Source organism: Mobula hypostoma, chromosome 26 (genome assembly GCF_963921235.1).
Source record: "Mobula hypostoma chromosome 26, sMobHyp1.1, whole genome shotgun sequence".
NCBI lineage: Eukaryota > Metazoa > Chordata > Chondrichthyes > Myliobatiformes > Myliobatidae > Mobula > Mobula hypostoma.
Window position 1 is genome coordinate 7,161,298 of NC_086122.1, and position 24,086 is coordinate 7,185,383.

Sequence of the window (24,086 nt, forward strand, 5' to 3'; positions counted from 1 at the left end):
AAGTCCACAATGAATTCCTTGGTCTTATTGACGTCGAGTGCAATGTTGTTGTGACGCCACTCAGCCAGTTGATCTCTCTCTCTCCAGTACACTTCATTGTTGGCAGAAGCTCAGATGGTGACAATGGTGTCATTGGCAAATCAGAATCGGTTTAACGTCATTGGCATAGAGTATGTTGTGAAATTTGTTTTGTGGCAGCAGTACATTTATTATTATTATTAGTGGCCGAGGTTTAAAAGCTTGCTGATGAGCGTTGAACTCCGAGCTGTAATCAATAAACAGCAATCCGACATGTCCAGCTGCTCCAAAGCTGTGTGAAGAGCTGGTGAGATTGCATCCTCTGTAGACCTGTTGTGGCAGGCAAATTGCAGCATGCCCAGTCCCTTGCTCAGGTGGGAGTAAGTTCTAACCATGAGCAGTCTCTCAGAGCACTTCCTCACAGTAGATGTGAGTGCTATCAGTCAATAATTGTTGATGGGTCTCGCCTTGCTCTTCATGGGCACTGGTATGAAGAAGATGCAGTAGTGAGAGGGTGAAGATTGAACCTATCCCTCAACGTCAGCAAGATGAAGGAATTGGTTTTTGACTTCAGAAGGAGTAGCGGACCGCACGACCCAATTTACATCGGTGGTGCGCAAGTGGAACAGGTCAAAAGCTTTAAGTTCCTCAGGATCAATATCACAAATGACCTGACTTGGTCCAATCAAGCAGAGTCCACTGCCAAGAAGGCCCACCAGCGCTTTTACTTCCTGAGAAAACTAAAGAAATTTGGCCTGTCCCCTAAAACCCTCATTAATTTTTATAGATGCACCGTAGAAAGCATTCTTCTAGGGTGCATCACAACCTGGTATGGAAGTTGTCCTGTCAAAGACCGAAAGAAGCTGCAGAAGATCGTGAACACGGCACAGCACATCACACAAACCAATCTTCCATCCTTGGACACACTTTACACCGCATGCTGTCGGAGCAGTGCTGCCAGGATAATCAAGGACACGACCCACCCAGCCAACACACTTTTCGTCCCTCTTCCCTCTGGGAGAAGGTTCAGGAGCTTGAAGACTCATACGGCCAGATTTGGGAACAGCTTCTTTCCAACTGTGATAAGACTGCTGAACGGATCCTGACCTGGATCTGGGCCGTACCCTCAAACATCCGGACCTGCCTCTCGGTTTTTTTTGCGCTACCTTACTTTCCATTTTTCTATTTTCTATTTATGACTTATAATTTAAATTTTTAATATTTATTAATTTTTAATATTTTAATATTTGTAATCCAGGGAGTGAATCAAATATTGCTGTGAGGATTGTATGTCCTAGTATCAATTGTTTGGCGACAATAAAGTATAAAGTATAAGATGTCCTCCAACACACCAGCCAGTTTGTTGGCACAGATTTTCAGTGCCCTGCCAGGGTACTCAGTCAGGATCCGAAGCCTTGTGAAGGTTTACCCTTTTGAAGGATGTTCTGACATCACTCCCTGTGTGTTCTGGATCACCGGTCTTAAATCCTACAGATCTAGCCCTTAGCCGACTGCAAATCTCCTGGTTCATGCTTTTTATTTTACACGAAAGCACTAAAACAATAACTAAACACAAACTAGATGTTCCCATCCTCATCCAGAATAGCATCTATCCCCTTGTCTTTTCCTCACCTAGCCCACGCCCTCTCTAATGACCTGAGGAGCTGGGGTCAGTGTGAGGGAGTTGGGGATTATTGTAGCCCTCCATTGTTCAGCCATCAGCAGTTCAGACATCCCACCCTGCAAAAACTCACTTCAGGGAGGTAGCACCATCAACTTGCGGGAGACTTCCGGGAGAGGTGGGATGTCGGCAATAGAGTAGCTCCTTAGCAGCCAGCCAGCTAGGTTATATAACGCTAGCTATGCTAATGTATGAATGACACCTGTTAAACTCACCTCAACATGTCTTTTACATTTTAACCCAGCATGGGCAATAGAAAAGTCACTGTTGCAAACAGTGCAGCGAGCAACACCGTCATTATTTTTGACCCCTATTAGGCAGGGGTACACTTTAGGGTAGTCTGGGGTGACGTACGTTTTATATATATTTTTTGGAACACTCTGCCATGGCGCTCGCTCTCTCTCTCTCTCTCTCTCTCGTGGTCGCTTTCGCTCTCTCTTGCTCTCTCTCCCTCGCTCGCTCTCAAAAAAAATTGATTTCCGTTATATTGTATATAATTTGCAGGCATCAGCGAGCCGCTGATTTCCGGGAGAGGTGGGATGCCTGGCAATTGTTGATGGTGTTCAGCACTCTCAATCACTGCTCCCGGAGGAAGATGCTTGTGTTGATCAGTCTCTCTCTCTCTCCATCTCACTCATTGGTGCCAGAGGCTTGGGTCTTGGGCAAGGTTTAATCAAAGTAGTTTGTGGACTGCACTCATGTTACAATGTGTTTCTGATTTCTGCTTGCATCTTTTTGTTTTATTGCTGTTTTGTGCGATTTGGATTGGGGCAGACTGTTTCTGCGGCCCACCGTCAATAAAAAAAACACAGCGCTAGATACAAACGTAGAATACACGACTCCAGTCCTGCCAAATCCGTGGGACTGGGATGTCTCGCTCGCCCACCCAAGCCCCAGTTTGTGTGAGTGCTGTGTGATTTGATGTCCTGTTACAGCCCGTTGGCAGGAAATAACAGATCGCACACTGCATACAGTTACACAGAAGCATATTTGTGAACGCTAACCCAAGGGTCAGTAAGGGAAGAAAAAGAACAAAAAGGGCCCATTATAATTAAACAGTCAAATGTTCACAGGGTGGAGCTCAAATCTTCCAATTCACCGATCCTCAGCAGAGCAGACTCCACGCCTTGGCTCCATCGAATCGCTTTCCCATCCGATCAAATCTTACAATCAGTTCTCTCCAGCGTCTTCTCTCATCTTCTGCCAAACAAAGACCAACCTACGTGCCCCTCACAAAACCTCTCCCCGCAGCATTCTCTGGAACCTTCTCCCGGCTCCACCATCCTAAGTGGATGACACACGTTCCTAAGCATCCCTATCTTCACCAGTGACCAAAACAGGCTGAAAGTAGAACAGACTGCTCTTACAGAACCCCTAAAATGAAAGACCCGCAGCATTAGCAGTAAAATTGTGAATCAGGGTGTTACATGTGATTTTCTTTTCCCCTTATCCTTGTTGCTGGTTTGATGTTTTCCTTTAAACTGGTTCTATGGTTTTCTGTTTCATGGCTGTCTGTGGGAAGACAAATCTCAGAGTTGTATACTGAATATGTACTTCACTAATAAATGAACTTTGAATCTTTGAATCTTCTCTTTGTTCCTCTAGAGTGTGTGAGGAATGGGCTGCTTTATCCCGCTGGAGCGACCTACAGAGAGAACTGCAATCTGTGGTAAGGCTTGTTCGCTGCAAACTCTGCTTCAGGCTAGCCTGTGATCTTTCATTTTGTGAAAGTACTCACTGCCAGTTGTAGACGTCTGGTCCAAGGACCTCACTAGGGTCTAGAAGCATGCACACAGTCTTTTATTCCCAGGGAATCAACAACTCGAAGCTGATATGAGCAAGGTTTGACGGGGGCCCGGGGGGCAACTTCTTCACACTGAGGGTGGGTGCGTGGAATGAGCAGACAGGGGAAGTGGTAGAGCAGTGAGAGGGGTAGGTTATCCTTGGAGGTGAGTAATGAGTAATTACCACTTCTAAATAGGCAGCCGTCCAGCCGCGGGTATCGAACACTGTCGGCCCGGTACTGCTGCACTGTGCTGACGAACTGACTACACTTTGTTTCTGGCTCAGTTCTTGGTGCTACAGGAATGCAGCCGCTTCTCGAATGCGAATTGTGGGTCCATGCGTACAAGACACTGGAGGGGCTCGGCAGGTCAGGCAGGAAATTAAACAGCCGATAGAGCAAGCCAAGACCCTTCACCAGTCCTTCCATGGATATTGCCTCTCCTACTGAGGTCTTCCAGCATTCTGTGTGCTTTTCTCCAGATTTGTGAGGTACAAAGCCCTCAGCTGTCGGCTTCACAAAAAGGCGTTGTCTGATCTCACATGCAAGGCTGCAGCTAGACTGATGGGATCTACGTTCCTTTCTGATGTGTGGCAGGTTCTCACAGCTGCCAGACCCTACAAAGCAGATGCAATCATTGCAGGTAGCTGGTTAAGGAACTGGATAAGCTGTCTATTATAGGAAATATGTCATTAAGCTGGAAAGATACAAAGAAGACTGTTGCAAGGATTCAAGGGCCTGAGTGAGGGGAGAGATTGGGCAGGCAAGGGCTTTACTCCCAGGGGGTGGTAGACTGGGAAATAAATTTATTGAGGTAAATAGTCATAGTCATACTTTATTGATCCCGGGAGAAATTAGTTTTCGTTACAGTTGACACCATAAATAATAAATAGTAATAGAACCATAAATAGTTAAATAGTAATATGTAAATTATGCCAGTAAATTATGAAATAAGTCCAGGACCAGCCTATTGGCTCAGGATGTCTGACCCTCCAAGGGAGGAGTTGTAAAGTTTGATGGCCACAGGCAGGAATGACTTCCTATGACGCTCTGTGCTGCATCTCGGTGGGATGAGTCTCTGGCTGAATGTACTCCTGTGCCCACCCAGTACACTATGTAGTGGATGGGAGACATTGTCCAAGATGGCATGCAACTTAGACAGCATCCTCTTTTCAGACACCACCGTCAGAGAGTCCAGTTCCATCCCCACAACATCACTGGCCTTACGAATGAGTTTGTTGATTCTGTTGGTGTCTGCTACCCTCAGCCTGCTGCCCCAGCACACAACAGCAAACATGATAGCACTGGCCACCACAGACTCATAGAACATCCTCAGCATTGTCTGGCAGATGTTAAAGGACCTCAGTCTCCTCAGGAAATAGAGACAGCTCTGACCCTTCTTGTAAATAGCCTCGGTGTTCTTTGACCAGTCCAGTTTATTGTCAATTCATATCCCCAGGTATTTGTAATCCTCCACCATGTCCACACTGACCCCCAGATGGAAACAGGGGTCACCGGTACCTTAGCTCTCCTCAGGTCTACCACCAGCTCCTTAGTCTTTTTCACATTAAGCTGCAGATAATTCTGCTCACACCATGTGACAAAGTTTCCTACCGTAGCCCTGTACTCAGCCTCATCTCCCTTGCTGATGCATCCGACTATGGCAGAGTCATCCGAAAACTTCTGAAGATGACAAGACTCTGTGCAGTAGTTGAAGTCCGAGGTGTAAATGGTGAAGAGAAAGGGAGACAAGACAGTCCCCTGTGGAGCCCCAGTGCTGCTGATCACTCTGTGGGACACTCAGTGTTGCAAGCACACGTACTGTGGTCTGCCAGTCAGGTAATCAAGAATCCATGACACCAGGGGAGCATCCACCTGCATCGCTGTCAGCTTCTCCCGTAGCAGAGCATGGCGGATGGTGTTGAACTCACTGGAGAAGTCAAAAAACATGACCCTCACTGTGCTCGCTGGCTTGTCTAGATGGGCGTAGACACGGTTCAGCAGGTAGATGATGGCATCCTCAACTCCTAGTCGGGGCTGGTAGGTGAACTGGAGGGGATCTAAGTGTGGCCTGACCATAGGCCGGAGCAGCTCCAGAGCAAGTCTCTCCAGGGTCTTCATGATATGGGAAGTCAATGCCACCGGTCTGTAGTCATTGAGGCCGCTGGGGCGTGGCGTCTTCGGCACAGGGACGGGGCAGGACATCTTCCACAGTACGGGAACCCTCCAGAGCCTCAGGAATGGCATAGATAGGGTGAAATGTGAGGGACAAGTTCTTCACACAGGATAGTTGCTATCTGGAATGAGCTGCCAGAGGAAGTGGCTGAGGCAGGTATAACAAAATTATTTAAAGATGCACAGAGTGGCCATTTTATTAGGTACCTGATAACGTGGCCACTGAGTGCACAGTTTGTTCATGGTTTTCTACTGCTGTAACCCATCCACTTCAAGGTTCAATGCGTTGTGCATTCAGAGATGCACATCTGTACACCACTGTCGTAATGCACGGTTATTTGAGTTATTGTTGCCTTCCTGTTAGCTTGAAGCAGTCTAGCCATTCTTATTAATAAGACATTTTTGGACACAGAACTGTTACTCACTGGACAATTTTTTTTTTTGTTTTTTCATACCATTCTCTGTAAACTCTAGAGACTACTGTGCGTAAAAATGCCAAAAAATTCCACAGTCAAAGACACTTGGAACACTTCCGCGCTGTGATGTTTGGACTGAACAATATCTGAACATCTTGACCGTGCCAGCATGCTTTTATGCTTGGAGTTGCTGTTATCTGATTGGCTGATTAGATATTTGCATTAATGAGCAGGTGTCCCTAAAAAAAAAATTGTCAGCTAAGTGTATTTGAATAGCTACATGGATAGGAAAGGTTTGGACGATATGGGCCAAGCAGAGGCAAATTGGATTAGGTCACATGGGCAGATTAGTCAACATAGAGAAGTTGGGCTGAGGGTCTGGCTGCAATGATTCTGCAACATGTTGCAATGGTAACAGCTCTGTTCAGGGGTTAGTGGAATTGAAGACCTGCCCAAGGGAAGCATGTCCTCTGTGCAAAGGGGCCACAGAGACACTCTGGAAGTTTGCAGTGATGTGTCTGGAAGGACACCAGCTCAGTCTATGAATGCCTGCGCCTTGGGGGCTCCCAGCTTGCCTGCATGTGGGCTGAGGGTGGGGTCTTCCTCGACCATGGAGTTTCAGCGACTTCCCCTCCTGCAGCAGTGAGATGTGGCCGAGGTCGGAGGTCGGCAGCAACCTGCAATGGTTGGGAGTAACAACGATGCTAAGCTCCGCAGGGAAAGCAGTCAAGCCTCATGTGTTTGGTTGAATTTGAAACCACAGGAGATGAGAGAGCTCAGTGAGGCTGAAGAAGGTAGTCTGAGTGATGGGCCTTTAAACAGCTTCATTTCAGAACAGTTGGGATTAAGTTGTTCTGGGAATGAATGAGAACATGTCTGCAAGAATTACAAACTGCTCGAGGACCTCACTGGGCCAAGCAGCGCTTGTGGTCAAAGGGTAATTGTTGACCTCCAGGGTCAAAACCCTGCAGTAGGATAAATTTTTGGACAGCTGAAGTGGTAAATCTTTCTGCAGATGAAATTTAAGTGTTGATGTCCATAGGGATATGTGCCGGGGAAAGCAAAGATGTTTCGGAGAAAAGAGGAGGAAAAACCTGGAGACTATTAGACAGAGGAGCAGAATTAGGCCATTTGCCTGCTTTGCCATTCCATCATGGCTGATTCATCATCTCACTCAATCCCATTCTTCTGCCTTCTCCCCGTAACCTTTGACATCGTTGCTAATCAAAAACCTATCAACATGCACCTTAAATATACCCAATGACTTGGCCTCCACTGCCGTCTGTGGCAAAAATTCCACAGATTCTCCACCCTCTGGCTAAAGAAATTCCCCCTCATCTCTGTTCTAAACGGACATCCTTGTGTTCCAAGGCTGTGCCCCCTAGAGCTAGATGCCCCACCATTGGAAACATCCTCTCCACATTCACTCTATCTCGGCCTTTCAGTATTTAATAGGTTTCAATGAGTTTTCCCCACTCATTCTCTAAACTCCAGTGAGTACAGGCCCAGAGCCATGCAATTCTCCTCTTCTGTTAACCCTTTCATTCCCAGGATCATTCACGTGACGCTCTTCTGGACCCTTTCCCATGTCAGCACGTCCTTTCTTAGACAAGGGGCCCAAAACTGCTCACAATGAGTTCCAGCAACAGAACAATTTGTTTCTCAGATTGATGAATTTGTAAATCTCACCACAGATGAAATTTCGGTGTCGCATTAGTGTTGACGTCATTGGAGAGAGTTTAACCCCTGGGAGATAAATACCAGGAAAAGCAAAGATGAGGAGCAGCACTTGCCCGGCGGGGGCGGGTAATGACATTCAGAAATGTGTGTGGGTAGTTCACCTGGGGTCTGGTTGCTCAGTCCTGTTTGTGACTGGTATTGTGTGAGCAAGTTTCTAGTCCCAGTCCTTTAGCTCTCTGTGCTGTGTGTCCAGCCCTCTGTCCCTCAGCAGCAAACAGTGAAAACAACTGCTGGCTGGTTAGCAGTCCAAGAGGCTGCACCTCAAAGCTCTTTCTGTAAGCGCCTCTGGTACTCTCTGAGACCCTGGTGTGGGCCAATCCCAGTAGTGGGAGGACTCTGTGCAGTGGGGTTCACCCAGTCTGACCATCGTGTTTCCCACCGGATGCCCGTTCTAGACCTCAGCTTGGTCTTCATTCTCATCAGCCGTCAGAGCTGGCATTCAAAGCTGAGGCCCCCCGACACACAGGCAGCGGACTGCCCATGTGATCTCAAGACTTCACCTTGTCACTCACTCATTCTCCCTCGCTGAGTTTGATTGGACAGTGGCAGTCATGTGATTCCTGCCGCCGATTTCAGTTCATTGTCACCCAGCAGTTTCGTGTTCATGCTGCACAGTCCAAACCATCTTCAGTGTGGGGTTGCCAGTGGTTTTAATTTCACTTTGTACCTGGGATCTAGCTGTTTTCAGCAAGGTCGGTGTTTATTGCCCCTTCGTTAAGTCATTGAAGACGCATTCCACTGTATGTTTCGCTCCACATGTGACAACGTAATGATAACCTTAAGTGCCCTTGAATGAAGTAGGTTGCTAGGGTGTTGCAGAGGGCAGTGAACAGTGCAATCTCGTGGCTCTGGAGTCAAATACACCGGCTAACGCTGGTAAAGTTCTTCCCTGAAGGGAAGCAGAGCCCGAGATACATTTTTTACAATGAGCCAGGAGCAGCGACATCACCACCCATCCCAAATTTCCGTGGCTGTGTTGTTTCAGTCTGGAGGATTAGAAGCAGGAGTGGGGCTCAGGGCAGTGTGTGGTGTCTCCCAGCCCGGAGTGTGTGCAGCCTGCGTGGTGGTGATAATGTAGGGCAAAGGTTGATAGTTCACATTGCATGATACTTGCCCTACCAGCTCATCACATCACCAGGGAATCGCAGAGGTTGCAGGATGTGAATCACACTTGTGCAGTGTGATGCATTAGCCAATTGATAATGTTATTAGTGCTAGTCCCAAAGCAATCACCTTTCCGATCTGAGTCAGTCTGCGGTTTGTGCCAGCTGTGCCAGTGTCTGACAGCTTCCTGAAACCAACGGAATGTCTCTGAGGGAACCTCTGTGCAGCCTTCCTGACCCCTCCCTAAAGCCAAGTCTGCTTTTTCTTTAAAGTGATAAGTGAAATAGGCTGTAGCCTCTGCTGACAAACACCACTTAAGGTGAGATGAGAGATTGGCTTTGTTTGTCACACATATGTACAGTACATCGAAACATACAGTGAAATGCATCAGATCAAATCAGCAGGAACTGTCCAGGACAGCCCACAAGTGTTGCCACACTTCTGGCGCTAACATAGCATGCCCATAGTTTGCTAAGATCTTTGGAATGTGGGAGGAAACCGGAGCACCCGGAGGAAACCCACACAGATACAGAGAGAATGTACAAACTCCTTACAAACAGCGGCAGGAATCGAAACCCAGTCTCACAGCCAGTATTGTGAAGTGCTGTGCTGACTGACCTTACAGTCAGTACTGTAAAGCGTAGTTTTACAACTATAAAACTGCTATGCGAATGTGCTACCATTTGCAGCTATCGTGAGACCATAACATATTGCACAGGAGCAGAATTAGGCTATTCAGACCATTGAGACTGCTCCACCATTCAACCCTGGCTGATATATTTTTCAATCCAATTCACCCTTAACAATCAAAAACATATCAACTTCTGCCTTGAGTACACCCAATGTCTGCTCCTCCACAACCCTGAGGGAACTGCAATTAGTTCCATGGTGAATTTCAGACAGTTTTTAAGGTAGGGCAGAGGAGCGGGAGTGCTGTGCGTTGTCAGTCTGGTCCTGATAAACTGAATAGATTAGAGCTTGGTGCCTGTGGTTGGATAGCCTGTCGGACTATCTCCAATGAAGTTCGTGCTCTGTAAAAGCGGAGGAGACCTGGTTAGCCTATGCCATCTCGCTGAGGAGGCAGTCCAATCAGTCCCACTTCCCTGCCCTTCCTATAGCCCAGCAAGTTTCTTCTCTTCCGTCTTTGCCTGGTATCCTAGGCCAACTTGCCAATGACCCTGTGCTGCCAACTCATTAAGGTGTACTTCCCAAATCATAACACCTCCATGTGAAGGAATTCTGAGTTTTCTGTGGGGTTTCATTGGCAAGTGCCCTTAATCTGTCTGCACCAGTTGCTCATCTGCCTTCCTTTGCAACTGCTGTTCCCAGTTATTATTTCAAAGCTATAAAATCTCCTTTTGGCTTTCCTTCTCAAGAGGATGGTCCCCCAGCTTCTCTAGTTGAAACTCCTCGTGCACGTATCACCTTGTTAAACTCCTTCATGTTGCTAAATAGCCCTTTCACTGGTGTGCCTGTCTCTGTTAGAACTAGGCCAGGTGCAGGGCTTGTATCTCCCAAGGTTAACAGTGAGAGAAACGTCTGGAGAAAGGCTGACTCATGTGGAAAGAATGTTGTTGCACTCCGATTGAGTTGTGAAGTATTTTCCAATGTTGCTCTGTTTCCAAAGTCCAGTCACCTTGTGACCCACTCCTGAACAATGTTAATGGGGAGCAGGCAATGTCACATCAGGGCTTCCTTCGGAATATCCCTGTCCCGTACACGCTGAACCTCGGAATTCCGGGAGGTGTGACAAAGTGGAATGTTCTGTACTCTAAAGTATTACCCAGGGGAAGGTGGAAATTCTGTGCAATTTTGTATGCAGGTTGTTTACACACGTGTGGGTGGGTGATGAACTTCAGCCATGGAACTTCAGTGACCTGTTCCTGGAGACAATCTTGTGGGAAACACATGTTCCAGGAACAGAATGAAAGAATTTGTTCACATCTTTTGTCCAGTGACTAGAGTAGTTCAGTTATTTATATAATTTTAAGTTACGCCTTGACTGGTTAAAATAATGCATTAACTAGCTGTTGGAATGGTGATGGTTAACGCTGTAACTAGTTCCCTTGAAGATGACGATGATGAGCACTGTGTGTGCAGACAGTGACCTACGGCTGTGGTGCTGGGCAGTGACAGGTAACACAGTGGTACAGAGGGTAGAGCTGCAGCCTCACAGCACCAGAGACCCAGGTCCATTTCTGACCTCCAGCTCTGTCCGCATGGAGTTTGCACGTTCTTCACGCGGCTGTGCAGATTTCCGCCGGGTGCTCCTGGTTCCTCTGACAGCCATGAGGATTGATAGGATTATTAGTTGCGGTGATGTACCTCTGGTGTGTAGGTGAGTTTGGCGGGTTGGGCGGGGGAATGAAATATGCTATCGTAGCATTAGTATAATGGATGGTTGACGGTCAGCACGGACTCGGTGGGCTGAAGGCCCTGTTTCTGTCCTGTACCTTTAGCTCTGAGATGTGGCCTACCTATCAGAGCAGTGATGGAGAGGGAGATGGCGGGGCAGCCAGTGATATTTTGGGGACAGTAGAAGGAGTGGAGGGCTGATTTGATGGACCTCTCCTATGTGCCCTGTCTCCAGAGGCTAATACCTGGAATGAGACCCAGTGGTGACAGTGAGAAGGCTGTAACTCTGCACGGTGTTTGCAACATCTCTCTTCCTCGTCCTTTTCTGGTCTGGCTGGTACAGCTCAATAACCTAATGGCATGAAAATTGACTTCTCTAACTTCCGTTAATGCCCCACCTCCCCCTCATACCCCATCCATTATTGCCCATCCTCTGGGATTCCCCCTCCCACTTTTCCTTCTCCCTGGGCCTCCTGTCCCATGATCCTCTCATATCCCTTTTCCCTATCACCTGACCAGCTCTTGGCTCCATCCCTCCCCCTCCTGTCTTCTCCTATCATTTTGGATCTCCCCCTCCCCCTCCCACTTTCAAATCTCTTACTAACTCTTCTTTCAGTTAGTCCTGACGAAGGGTCTCGGCCTGAAACGTCGACTGTACCTCTTCCTAGAGATGCTGCCTGGCCTGCTACGTTCACCAGCAACTTTGATGTGTGCAGCTCAATAACCCGTCGGTTTTGTATGAACGCTGCTGGTTGGACAGGTGAAGTGTCAAGGTTAGCCAAACCCCCTGGTCTGTACTGCACTGCTGAAGTCCATCTGCCGTGCTCATTTCCATCTTCCCCTTACGTTGACCAGTTCTGCGGTTGGCTTGCGATGATCTCGACATAGGACAGTTTTGCTCTGGGTCCAGGTTGCTGAGGTGGGACAGGACCTGGAAACGTCCCACCGTACTTCTCACTTTGGGTAGAAGATGCTGGGTGAAGCTCTGCAATAATCCAATCTCAGACACCAGTGTGGATGAGTCCCGGCAGGGCCGATTAAAGTGGAACAGCTGCTCCCGATGATGGAGATTGGGACACAGATGGCTGCTGTTCTCTGGCCATTTTCAGCTGCGTTGACTTTGAACTAGGCAGTAACCACGTGCACCAAGTCCACCATAGTTTTCCCAATCCCCATCATTCCTCCTTTGACTCTGCCACTCACTTACACAATTAGATCAATTTACTCGGAGTTTCTTTGTGACATGGCGGGAAACCCACGCGGTCACAGGTGCAGCATACAAACTCTCCCACTGATTCTGCTGTAAACTACAACTCAACCTGCCCATTTCTCTCTGCAAATTGTCCAGTGAGGGTCCTGTTCCACGGCACATATTTCTTGTCTTTTTGAAGGTGGTGATGAATTTGCAAACCATACTCTGCACTGAGTTTGACAAGTAAAATACCATCTATTACCAGAATGGCACTGGCACGACACTCCTTGCATTATCTCTTCTCCTTCGTAAGCTAACCCAACCCCACCTCCTGTCAATATGCCCACTCTTGGCAACACACACACACACACAATGCTGGTGGAACTCAACAGCTAGGCAGTATCTACGGGAAAAAAGTACAGTCGACGTTTCGGGCCGAGACCCTTCAGCAGGACTACCTTTTCCACCTTCGCCCTTTGCTAGCGTCTGATCTAGTCTAGAGATTTACACTGGCTTAGAACTTTGATTGCTTTATGTCAAAAGTCCTTTGAAGTTTTGTAATACAACATCTCAGCAAAGTTTATCATTCTCCACTTGAATGGTCACTTCCTCAAGGAAGTCATGGAAGTCCGTCAGGCAAGTTATTTTGGTTGCAAAACATAAGAGCATAAAAATATTGAGGCAGGAACAGCTCACTTCCCTTAATCTTTTACCAGCATGTAAATAGCAAATGGGTAGTAAAGAGAGACCCATACCTGGATATGGATCTCAAATAGGGAGACGACTGAGGATTTATAAGGCATTGGTCAGGCTGCACTTGGAGTATTGTGAACAATTTTGGGCCCCTTACCGACCGCTCTGAAGGGGGTTCTGACGCGATTCATAAGAATAATTGCAGAACTGGAAAACTTAACATCTGAGAAGTTGTTGATGTCTTCGGGTCTGTACGTGGTGGAGTTCAGAAGGACGGGCGGGGGTGAACCAAGTGCTGCCAGTACATAGACTGGATTAGTCATCGAGTCAAACTTGCTGCACGTGGTGGACTTGTGACAACAACTCGTGAATGTGGAACTGAGCCACAAACTATGCAGCATCTCCTGCAAAGCACATCGCTAGAGGAACCCTGTACTGTTACAGATCTTGCCAAATTCAACAACAAAGCGCAAAAATGTGTCCAGTTCTAGCTGGGCCATGTATAGACTGTCCGTCGACACGATAAGATGAAGAAGATCGAGTCAAACAATGCGGAAACAGGCCCAGAAGCCCACACCCATTTTGTCCATGCAATCAAGATGCCCATCTAAATTAACACACATAAAAATTGCTGGTGAACGCAGCAGGCCAGGCAGCATCTATAGTAAGAGGTACAGTCGACGTTTTGGGCTGAGACCCTTCGTCAGGATGAACTGATAGATCAGTTACCTCTTCCTACAGATGCTGCCTGGCCTGCTGCGTTCACCAAAAATTTTTATGTGTGTTGCTTGAAATTCCAGCATCTGCAGATTTCCTCGTGTTTGCCCATCTAAATTAGTCCCATTTGATTCATATCCCTCTGAATCAGGGGTTCCCAGCCTTTTCTATGCCATGGACCAACACCATTAAGCAGAGGATCCATGGACTCCAGGTTTTTCTATCCATCTACCTTCTCAAGTGTCTTTTGAACGTTATTGTATCTGCTTCAATTGCTTCCTCTAGCAGTTCGTTCCAATATGCACCATCCTCTCTGTGAAGAAGTTGCCCCTCCATCCCTTAGAAACCTTTCCCCTCTCTCCTCTAGTTTTCAATGCCTCTTCCTTGGGGAAAAGACTATGTGCATTCAACCTATCATGCCCTTCATGATCTTGTACACCTCTGTGTGATCACCACTCGGTCTCCTATGCTCCAAAGAACGAAGTCCTAGACTACTTTGCCTCTCCCTATAACTCAGGCCCTCAAGTCCTGACAACATTCTCGCAAATCTTCTTTGCACTCTTTCCAGCTTGGTGGCATCTTTCCTATAAAAGAGCAACCAAGACCGTACACAATATTCCAGGGGTGGCCTCACCAGCATCTTGTACAATAGCAAGGTAACATCCTAATCCCTGTACTCAGTGCCCTGACTGATGAATGCCAGTGTTCCCGATGCCTTCTTCACCATACTATCTGCCCATGACACTTCTTTCAGGAAACAGATAGACAGGACCCCAGACTGCTAAAGGAAACAGTGGTGGAGACAGTACAAGGGCTTGATGTAATCTTCCAGCACTCCCTGGAGGGTTGGTGTCAGAGGAATGGAATGTGGATTGAAAAATTGCAACCTTGTTCAAGACAGAGTGAAGAGCAGCGAGTTTAACATAAGTAGTGGATAAAGTTTTAGAAAAATCAATTAGGGAAAATGAGCAATGTACTTCTTGGGAATATTTAATTTAATATGATAGTTTGGATTTTAAAAGGAAGATTGTATTGAACTAATCAAGATTTTTGGCAAATTACCAAAAAAGGTTGATGAATAGAATCCGGTCAATGTTCTTTGTGTTAGTTTTCACAAAGTGTTTGACCAGGTAACATAAAAGGCTTGTGGAAAAAAATTGAAATTTATGGAACAGTGATGTCATTGCTGGTTTTGTAATTAAAGGACAGAAGCTATTGTTATGGTAAGTGGCAGTTTTCCAGGCCGGTGGGTGGGACACCACAGTGTTCTCAGAAGTCGAAGTTCAGACCACCACATTCTTCAATATTACTTGACTCCGATACTGAATGCAGCGTAAAAGTTTCGACATTTTCTGGTAATGCCAAAGTTGAGGTTGCGGTCAACGGTGAGAGTAAAATTGTTGGGTCTGGAGATGCTGTCCAGAAGGCTCTGCAGAAGTCAAGAAAGAGGTGTAAATGCTGTGAGACAGCCAGTTTATTAGCTGTTCATCATGGTATGGATCAGATACAGTCGGCCTGTACCAGCAAGGCAAGAACTCTGTGGCCCATCTTTATAATGTAGGTGGGAGTTTTGTCTGATAAGAACGGCTTGTGAGAGAACAAGGACAGTTTTGATTGATGCTGCCATGACTTCTCAGGCTTGGAAAAGGAAAGTACAGAGGTCGTACTACAAATTACTGAAAACTTGATGAAAATTTACAAACAAACTTAAACAAACATAAAGAAAGTTAAACTGCAAGAACATAACAATTGAAGGCCAATCCAACAAAACCAAAAGATAATCACCGGGCAGTTTAGGACAGGAATGAGGAATCAGTTTGGTTAAAGGGAAAGAAAACGGTAACCTGGGCAACAGCAATGTTCCAAAGTGTGCTCTTGGGAGGTAGAGGGGGGGAAGGTGGGACTGGTCGTATAGAGAAATTAATTTGCAAAGCCTGTAGGGTCTTGGGTTTTGATGAATATGGTATGGACCTCTGTCAGTCAGGGTTGCCCATGGATATTGCATCCTAACTGTCTAGGTACGCCCGTATGGGCAGTACAATATGGCAAGCAAGCTGTTGCCCATGTAGCGAGCTCCGCTCTCCACACATCTGATGAACCCAAAGATTGGCAGAGACCAAGACAGTTTGGCTCCAGCAGCATCGCAGGAGTTGCCAGTCAGTGTAGGACTGCCTTAGGAACTCCAGCTCCAGACTTTTCCCTCGAGGTCCACTCCCAAAGCCCTCCCCAAGAGTGGGTGTAGGTGCAAGGCAGCGGAAGTTTGAGGTCAGAGTTTTCCTTCTCCTAGATGAGCTGCCAACCAAGCTGGCGAGCCCCATCTGACCAAAGCGACTGGTTAAGGTGCCAGTAACCCACCTTTGCCCCTTCTCCTGCCAGTAGAAACAGTTCTGCTGGGCTTAGTAGCTAAGCCACACGTGAAGGCCGGGAGCTGGACTTGGTTGTCAGAGGCTATTTGAGACGCGCACCATTGGGATCATTTCGTAGATGAGAAACAAAGGCGGAAAAGTGCAGCTAAACCTTTAATGGTGGCCCAGCGGGACCTTTCAGAGAGCTCTGATCACCAGTTTGGAAAAGGTGCGAAGGCCCTGCTGAGGGTGTATGGCTGGTTAACAGTTGGAACTTCAGCTGCAGAATTAGAGCGAAGAAGCTGAGGTTGTTCTTTGCGCAAAGGATGCCAAGTTGAGAGTTGACCAAGGTGTACAAGATTACGACAGGTTTTAACGATGTAAATGAACATCTTTACCCGTTTATTGATGATATGGGCAAAGGGACACGACTTCAAAAGAGATACAAGAAGGATACGAGGAGTAGCTGTTCTTCTGCAGAAAGTGATACTAAACGGGGACTCACTGCTCGTAAGGCGAGCTGTCAATAATTCCGGGAAGAAATTGTATCAGTGCTCGAGATGATAGAATTGAGGAAAGGGATCATTCTACATAGTCAGTACAGACAATGGGCTGCTGATCTGTGCTGGTGACTTTACGCAATACTTTGCTATGCACAGAGACTATGGATAGAACCACAAATGATTTCGTAATTGAATTAAAAACTTGTGATTTTTAAGTGGGTCAGGGACTAGGCTTATTTATCTTAGTCATTATTCTTTATTGATGTCTCTCTGAGGTCGGATGTTAAGAATGTGAATGAATGGATCTGGAAAAATACCGACATCCTGAATAGGGAGGGGCAACGGGTTTGAACTGGAATGAATTAAGACAGGTTGTACTTTCACGAATCTCATTAGAGAGTGAGGGAGAATCAGGAATCATTAACTTTCGGGATTTATTTTGAAAGGCTTCAGTACTCATTAACTGGCCATGTTTCTACAGACTACGTGAAATGAGTCTGTGGGGAGTAGCCGGGGAGGAATGAGGAGGCCAGTAATGCCCCATTAACAAGTGTAACCTTGCATGACTGCTGGTCATAACAAGGAGCAAAACTTCAGCCAAAACACGATAACTATGAGTGCAGAACACCGGCTGGAATTCCAAACTAACTTTTCCTTAAAAGGATTACCTTCATACTTCTTCCACAGAATAAGAGAGGTCAGTAAAAATAGAAATTCAACACTGCGATAATGTTAACCATTGAACAGATGGATAAGAAACAGCAAATGATATAACATGTTGTAGTAAAACCACTTTTTTAAAGTAACAAGCCATCCCAGGGGCCTTCTCCCCACGGCCCTGTTGACTGGACCTCCATGATAACTCCAAAACTAACAACTGTACTTGGAGTTGGAGGAACGGAGTATAGAGGCAAGGTGGCCAGTATAAAGAGGAGAGGGATGAGATACTGGCTAGTCGGGACTGAGAAGGGATGAAGGACAATGGGCAGATGATGCACTACTCACCCCTCGCCTGCATCCAGGGACCTAAACAGCCCTTCCAAATGAGGCAAACATTTGTGTGCACTTCCTCCAACCTTGTCTACTGTATTCGGTGTTCCTGATGTGGCCTCATCTATTTCAGTGAGTCCCAGGACAGACAAGGTAACCAGTGTGCAGAGCAGATGTGTCCGGTCCACAACGGACTTCCTGAGTTCTTGGGATGCAAACCTAAGGGCTTCCCTTGGCCTTGTACTGAGGCACACAAGATTCAGCAGGTGTTGGAAATCCAGAGCAACTCACACTAAATGCTGGAGGCACTTGACAGATCAGCCAGCATCTATGGAGGGGAATAGACGGTCAACATTTTGAGTGCAGTCCTTTCTTCAGGACTGGAAAGGGAGGGGGAGGGGAAGGCGTAAAAACTGGCAGGTGATAGGTGAGTCCAGGTGAGGGGGGGGGTAGAAGATATAAAGAATTTCAGCCTGAAACATTGACTGTTTACTCCCTTCCATAGACTTTACCTGTCTGCTGAATTCCTCCAGCATTTTGTTTATGCGGAGGTAGCTACCGAAATTCGGGCCTCCAGCCATTAATAGGTTTGAACTTTCAACCTGCAGAGTCTGGAGGCGGCAATGTAGCCCCCTGCTCTGGGCCTCTTGGACTGAAGACAGCAGTGCTTGGGCTGCCTATTTCCCGTCAGAACTTTCAGGTGATCCAACACACTGTGAGAACTCCTGCAGACACTTCCACCCAACCCGTCCAAATGTAACAAAAGCAGTGAGATCCGAACCAACCCCATCCTCTGGGTGAAAACATTCTCTTCAGCTCTCTTAACCTTCCACCAGCCCACATAAATACATCTCCTTCCAGATATCAACTACTGAGGGAAAATAGATTCTTTCAATTCTCACCGTCAACGCTTCTCATGACTTTATAAATCCTAATTGAATGCCCACTTCATCTCAACCCAAAATCAAAAGGCCGACATCTAATCTTTTTGTTGTAGCTAAAGTTTCTTCAGATCTGTTGATATTCTGGTAAATTCTTTCCAAAGCAGTCAGTTCCTTCCTGTTCTGTGGGGACCTAAGCCCTTTGCAGGAACTTCACTCTGACATAACTAGTGTCTTGTGCAGCTCCAGTGTAATTTCACTGATTTAGCTCTTCTGCCTATGAAAGCAGATGCCCTATTGATATTGAGAGAACCCTGGGCATGTGCTCCAAGGTCCCTGCATTGCTGGAGACTCTGCTGATGCTGGAATCTGCAGCAAATGAATGCTGAAGAAACTCAGCATGTCAGGCAGAATCTGCAGAGTGAAATGGACTTGATATTTTGGATGGAGACCATTCACCCAGAGCTAATGTTTAAAATCGGCCTTTGCTTAAACTGTTGAGAGTTTCTAACACTTTATTTTTGTTTCAGATGTTCAACATCTGCATTTTTTTTTCTATTTAAGGGAGATGATGTTTTAGTGATGGGATTGCAGAGACTGGTAAGAATACAGTGCATGTTACAGGGTTTTCCAACAAAGTGTAACAGCCCGGCCGGTAAAACAAGAGCGGAGCCATCCTTGTTTCCTGGTAAATGCCAGAAACGGCGCTTCGGGGATGACCACCAGCACGGACTCCTCGTCACGCATCCCCGTCCTGGTCTTGTTCTTTCACAAAGGAGCAACGGGAGCAGGCTGGCATTCGGCAGTGCTCTCCCACGTTGCTGGCTTTGGGGGAAGCTTTGCCCAGCGCTCGCCGGCTCTGGCTCAGGTTGTGTAATGATGTCTTTCACGTGTGTTTCCTCAGCACCTGCAGCAGTGGTCACTGGGACTGTGAGCAGCATGCTTGTCTCATCAATGAAGAATTGATCCGCAGCATCAACCATGGAGACTATGGGTAGGTGTCATTCTTCCAGACTGCACGCGTCACTCAGGCGTGAGCTGTTACTTAGAACATGGAACAGAGAACAGTACAGCACTGAAACAGGCTATTCAGCCCACAATGTTGTGTTAAAACAGCTAAAAAGCAAATCAATAACACCCAAACCTTAATCCCTCCAACCTACACCATGTCTATATCCCTCTATCTTCCTCACATCCATGTGCCTATCCAAGCGTCTCTTAAAAGCCCATTCTATCTGGTCAAGGGCCCAGCAGGTTCTTCTCTTGCCTCCTTCAATAACCTGGGTAAATTCCATCAGGCCCTGGGGACCTAGCCACCCTAATACTCATACTTGCTCCTCCTTGACCTCTAAATGCCCTAACGTATTTATACACTCAGCACTGATCTCCTGGTCCTCCATATCCTTTTCCTTGTTAAATACCAAAGCAAAGTGCTCATTAAGTACCTGACTCACATCCTTGGCATCCAGGCAAATGTTCCCCTCTTTATCCTACAGTGGTCCCAGCCTCTCCCTAGTTATCCTCTTGCTCTTGATGTATGTATAGAGTGCCTTTGGATTCACCTTAATCCTGCTTGCCAAGGACTTTTCATGGACCCTCCGGTTTTCCTAATTTCCTCCTTTGGTTCTTTTCTGGCTTCTTTATCCTCAACTGATTCATTCCATCCCGACATTTCCTTTTCTTCTTAACTAAATTCATCACCTCTCTGGCCATCCAAGGATCTCTTATCTTTCCATTCCTGTCCTTCCTTCTAACAAGAACATACTTTTCCTGTACTCTGTGCAATTGATCTTTAAGCACCCTCCAGATGTCTGATGTAGACTTGCCTGAGAAAAGGTTTTCCCAATTAACACTGTGATATTGTCCCTGATTAGTAGTGCAAAACCACCCTCCCCCCATTACCTTCTCCTCTATCTTTTCTAAATCTTTGAAAACCTTACATTAATCACTCATTCCTGTCCCTCTCTCAACCAAGTTTCAGTCATGGCTACAACGTCATAGCTCCATGTACAGATCCAAACTCTAAGTTCATCACCCTTGCCCATAATACTCCAGCATTAAAATCTACACACTGAAAAACTATCCGACCCATCAATTTTGATTATTTTGATTTTGCCTTTCAATACTTTCCCTGACATCTGCCTTCTGGTCCGATCCCTCCCTTACTCACCTGGGGCTCTGGTTCCAGCTTAATCCCTTCCGAGTAGCAACAGCAAACCTCCTGGCCAGGACGAGGAATTCTGCAGATGCTGGAAATTCAAGCAACACACATCAAAGTTGCTGGTGAACACAGCAGGCCAGGCAGCATCTCTAGGAAGAGGTACAGTCGACGTTTCGGGCCGAGACCCTTCGTCAGGACTAACTGAAGGAAGAGATAGTAAGAGATTTGAAAGTGGGAGGGGGAGGGGGAGATCCAAAATGATAGGAGAAGACAGGAGGGGGAGGGATGGAGCCAAGAGCTGGACAGGTAATTCGCAAAAGGGATATAAGAGGATCATGGGACAGAAGGCCTAGGGAGAAGGAAAAGGAGGGGGGGGGAAAGCCCAGAGGATGGGCAAGGGGTATAGTCAGAGGGACAGAGGGAGAAAAAGGAGAGAGAGAGAAAGAATGTTTGTATAGTGAAATTCCCCCATCCCAGTTTCACTGTGCCCCCTCCCCCAGCTGCCTAGCACCTCCCTCATGGTTCTGCCTCCTTCTACTACCCATTGTGTTTTCCCCTATTCCTCCTTCACCTTTCCTGCCTATCCCCTCCCTGCTTCCCCTCCCCCACCCTTTTATCTTTCCCCTTACTGGTTTTTCACCTGGAACCTACCAGCCTTCTCCTTCCCACCCTCCACACACCTTCTTTATAGGGCCTCTGCCCCTTCCCTCTACAGCCCTGACGAAGGGTTCCGGCTCAAAACGTCGACTGTTCGTTTCCACGGATGCTGCCCGACCTGCTGATTTCCTCCAGCGTGTTGTGAGTGTTGCACTGAATTCATCATCCCCTCACCTCTCCTGGTAGTCAGCCATCCACTCTCTGAAGCCTGTATTCTGGGTGTGACCACCTCTTCAAAAGTCACATCTATGTTATCTTCAGCCTCCTGAACGATCCTCAGTACATCCAACTTCTTGACCCAGTCAGTGAGACGCTGAAGTTGGGTGCTCTTCCTGCAAATGTAGTCATCAGGGAAACCATCGGGTCTCCTGAATTCCCACATCTGACAGGAGGAACGTTCTGCCCTGACTACTCTGTATTAAAAAAGGCTCGCCTGTTCCTAGCTGGTGCCTTTGCCTGTTCACACCGAAGCCTGTTCAGCCAAAGCCTTCACGCTCTGTCACTGGTGCACTCTATCACTGGTGCGCTCTGTCACTGGCCGCTCCACTTGAGCCCACCCTCCTTTTATTTGCAGCTGAGTTTACGTCTCTGACACCGGCACTCGCACTCCTCGCTCCTCAGCCGCCGAAGAAAGACCAGCTTTGCCCGAATCTGCTCTTTTTTAATACTCGCACTCCAAACTTAGAGAATGTTACTTGTGTGTGGGGGAGGGGGGTGAATTAGCTTTTGGAAACAGTAGCGCAGTGGTCAGAGCAACGCTATTACAACACCAGCACCCCAAGTCCAGTTCCTGCCGCCCGTCCGTACGCGGTTTGTACGTTCTCCCTGTGACCGCATGGGTTTCCTCCGGGTGCCCCGGTTTCCTCCCACAGTCCAAAGACCTACAGGTTGTGGCTGGCGAGTTGTGGACATGCCATGTTGGTGTCCAAAATCGTGACGACACCTGTGGCCTGCCCTGCACTGTCCTCGCTGATTTGATCTGATGTAACCTACGCGTCTCACATTGTTTCGATGTACATGTGACAAATAAAACTGATCAAATCAAAAATAATCTGATCTTGCTGGTCGTCCTGTCCTTTAAAAAATAAAATAGCTGCCGACCACAGCCCAGAGAATAAAGGGATAAAATGTGTGGTCAGCCACAGATTCTCTACATCTCTGCTGCCCGCTCCATAGGAGTCTGGCCTGGATGGGTGGCTAATGCCCTCAGTAGGTTTACACTGGGTGTTGTGTACTTCCGTGTGGCTCTGACTCCAAAGCACGTCCCTCGGGCACTGCCGCTGCTGTGTCAGGCCTTGGCACCACTACCCATTTAACCTGAGGTTCGCAAAGGCGGAGAGTTTGCCACACTGACGCTGTCATTTCTTTCTGAGCAGATGGAAAGCTTCGAATTACAGCCAGTTCTGGGGAATGACTCTGGACGAAGGAATCCAGTACCGGCTGGGTACCAGACGGCCCTCCAGCACCGTGCTGAATATGAACAAGTTGAATGTACGGACACATCCCGGGTCACAGGGTGGAAGCAAGTCCGGCGGGACGGTTTGGATGGGCGTGGTGGCAGGGTTTTGACCTGAAAAAGTATTCTAACAGTAGGATGAGGCAACCGTGGCCGACAAGGGAAGTCAAAGACAGCGTAAAAGCAAAAGAGGGGGCATGTGATATAGCAAAAAAAAAGTAACGTGAAGTTCAATTGAAAACCAACAGAATACAACTAAAAAAGAAGTAATCTGAGAAAAGATGAAATGTGAAGAAAACCTAGCCAATGCTAAGAGGTTACCAAAAAGTCTTTTCTCTGATATATAGAAGAAGAAGAAGAATAGCCCTTAACTTGGCAGTGGGGTTAGCGTGGCACTGTCATGACGGTGTTTCCGTAGCAAGCTATCCTTGTCTTTACGAGGCCTAGTTGCTAGCTCGACGCTCAGCCAGACTTGGATTCGAACTCGGGAGCCTTCGCTCCGGAGTCTGGCACTGATATCATTGCGCCACTGAGCGGGACATCGGATAGATAGAGTTTCCGAGTTATTTCCGAAGAGTGAAGGAGAGGCGGGGTGAACATTGGGCTGCTTTAAAATTATGCTGGAGCAACAGTAATGGGGGACAAGGAAATGGTGAACAAACTGAATAGGTATTTTGCATCAGTCTTCAGTGTGGAAGACACCAGCTGTATGCCAGAAATCCGGAAGTTCCTGAGGGAAGATGTACTCTCAGTAGGTAGTGCTTGGTAAGCTGAACAGTCATAAGGTAGGTGGGCCACCTGGATCAGATGATAGCTGAAGAGAATGTGAAGGCATTATTAGTGATCTTTCAACGATCACTAGATTCTGGAATGGTTCCGGAGGACTGGAAAATTGCAAGTGTCCTTCTGCTCTTTAAGAAAGGAGGGAGGCTTCAGTGGTTGGGAGGATTTTGGAGGCCATTACTAAGGATGAAGTGTCAGGGTACTTGGAGGCACATGATAGAATAGGCCGAAGTCTGTATGGTTTCCCTGAAAGGAAATCTTGCCTGACAAATCCTTTGGCTTTCTTTGAGGGAGTAGCAGGCAGCACAGAAAAGGAGAATGAGTGGATGTTATTCACATTTGTTTTCAGGCCTTTGACAAGGTGCCACATGTGAGGCTGCTAATCAGGATAAGAGCCCCTGGTGCAGGAAAGATACAGGCATGGACAGATGGTTGG

General features: G+C 47.2%; 1 protein-coding gene across 1 annotated transcript in view; it reads left to right on the forward strand.

Annotated features, from left to right (window-relative positions):
• The window catches only part of tinagl1 (tubulointerstitial nephritis antigen-like 1), a 59,274-nt gene that overhangs the window by 3,806 nt on the left and 31,382 nt on the right, over positions 1-24,086 (forward strand). The window contains exons 3-5 of the mRNA XM_063033894.1: positions 3,305-3,368; positions 19,498-19,587; positions 22,788-22,902. Coding sequence (XP_062889964.1) covers positions 3,305-3,368; positions 19,498-19,587; positions 22,788-22,902 — 269 coding nt within the window. The remainder of the gene's footprint in view (positions 1-3,304; positions 3,369-19,497; positions 19,588-22,787; positions 22,903-24,086) is intronic.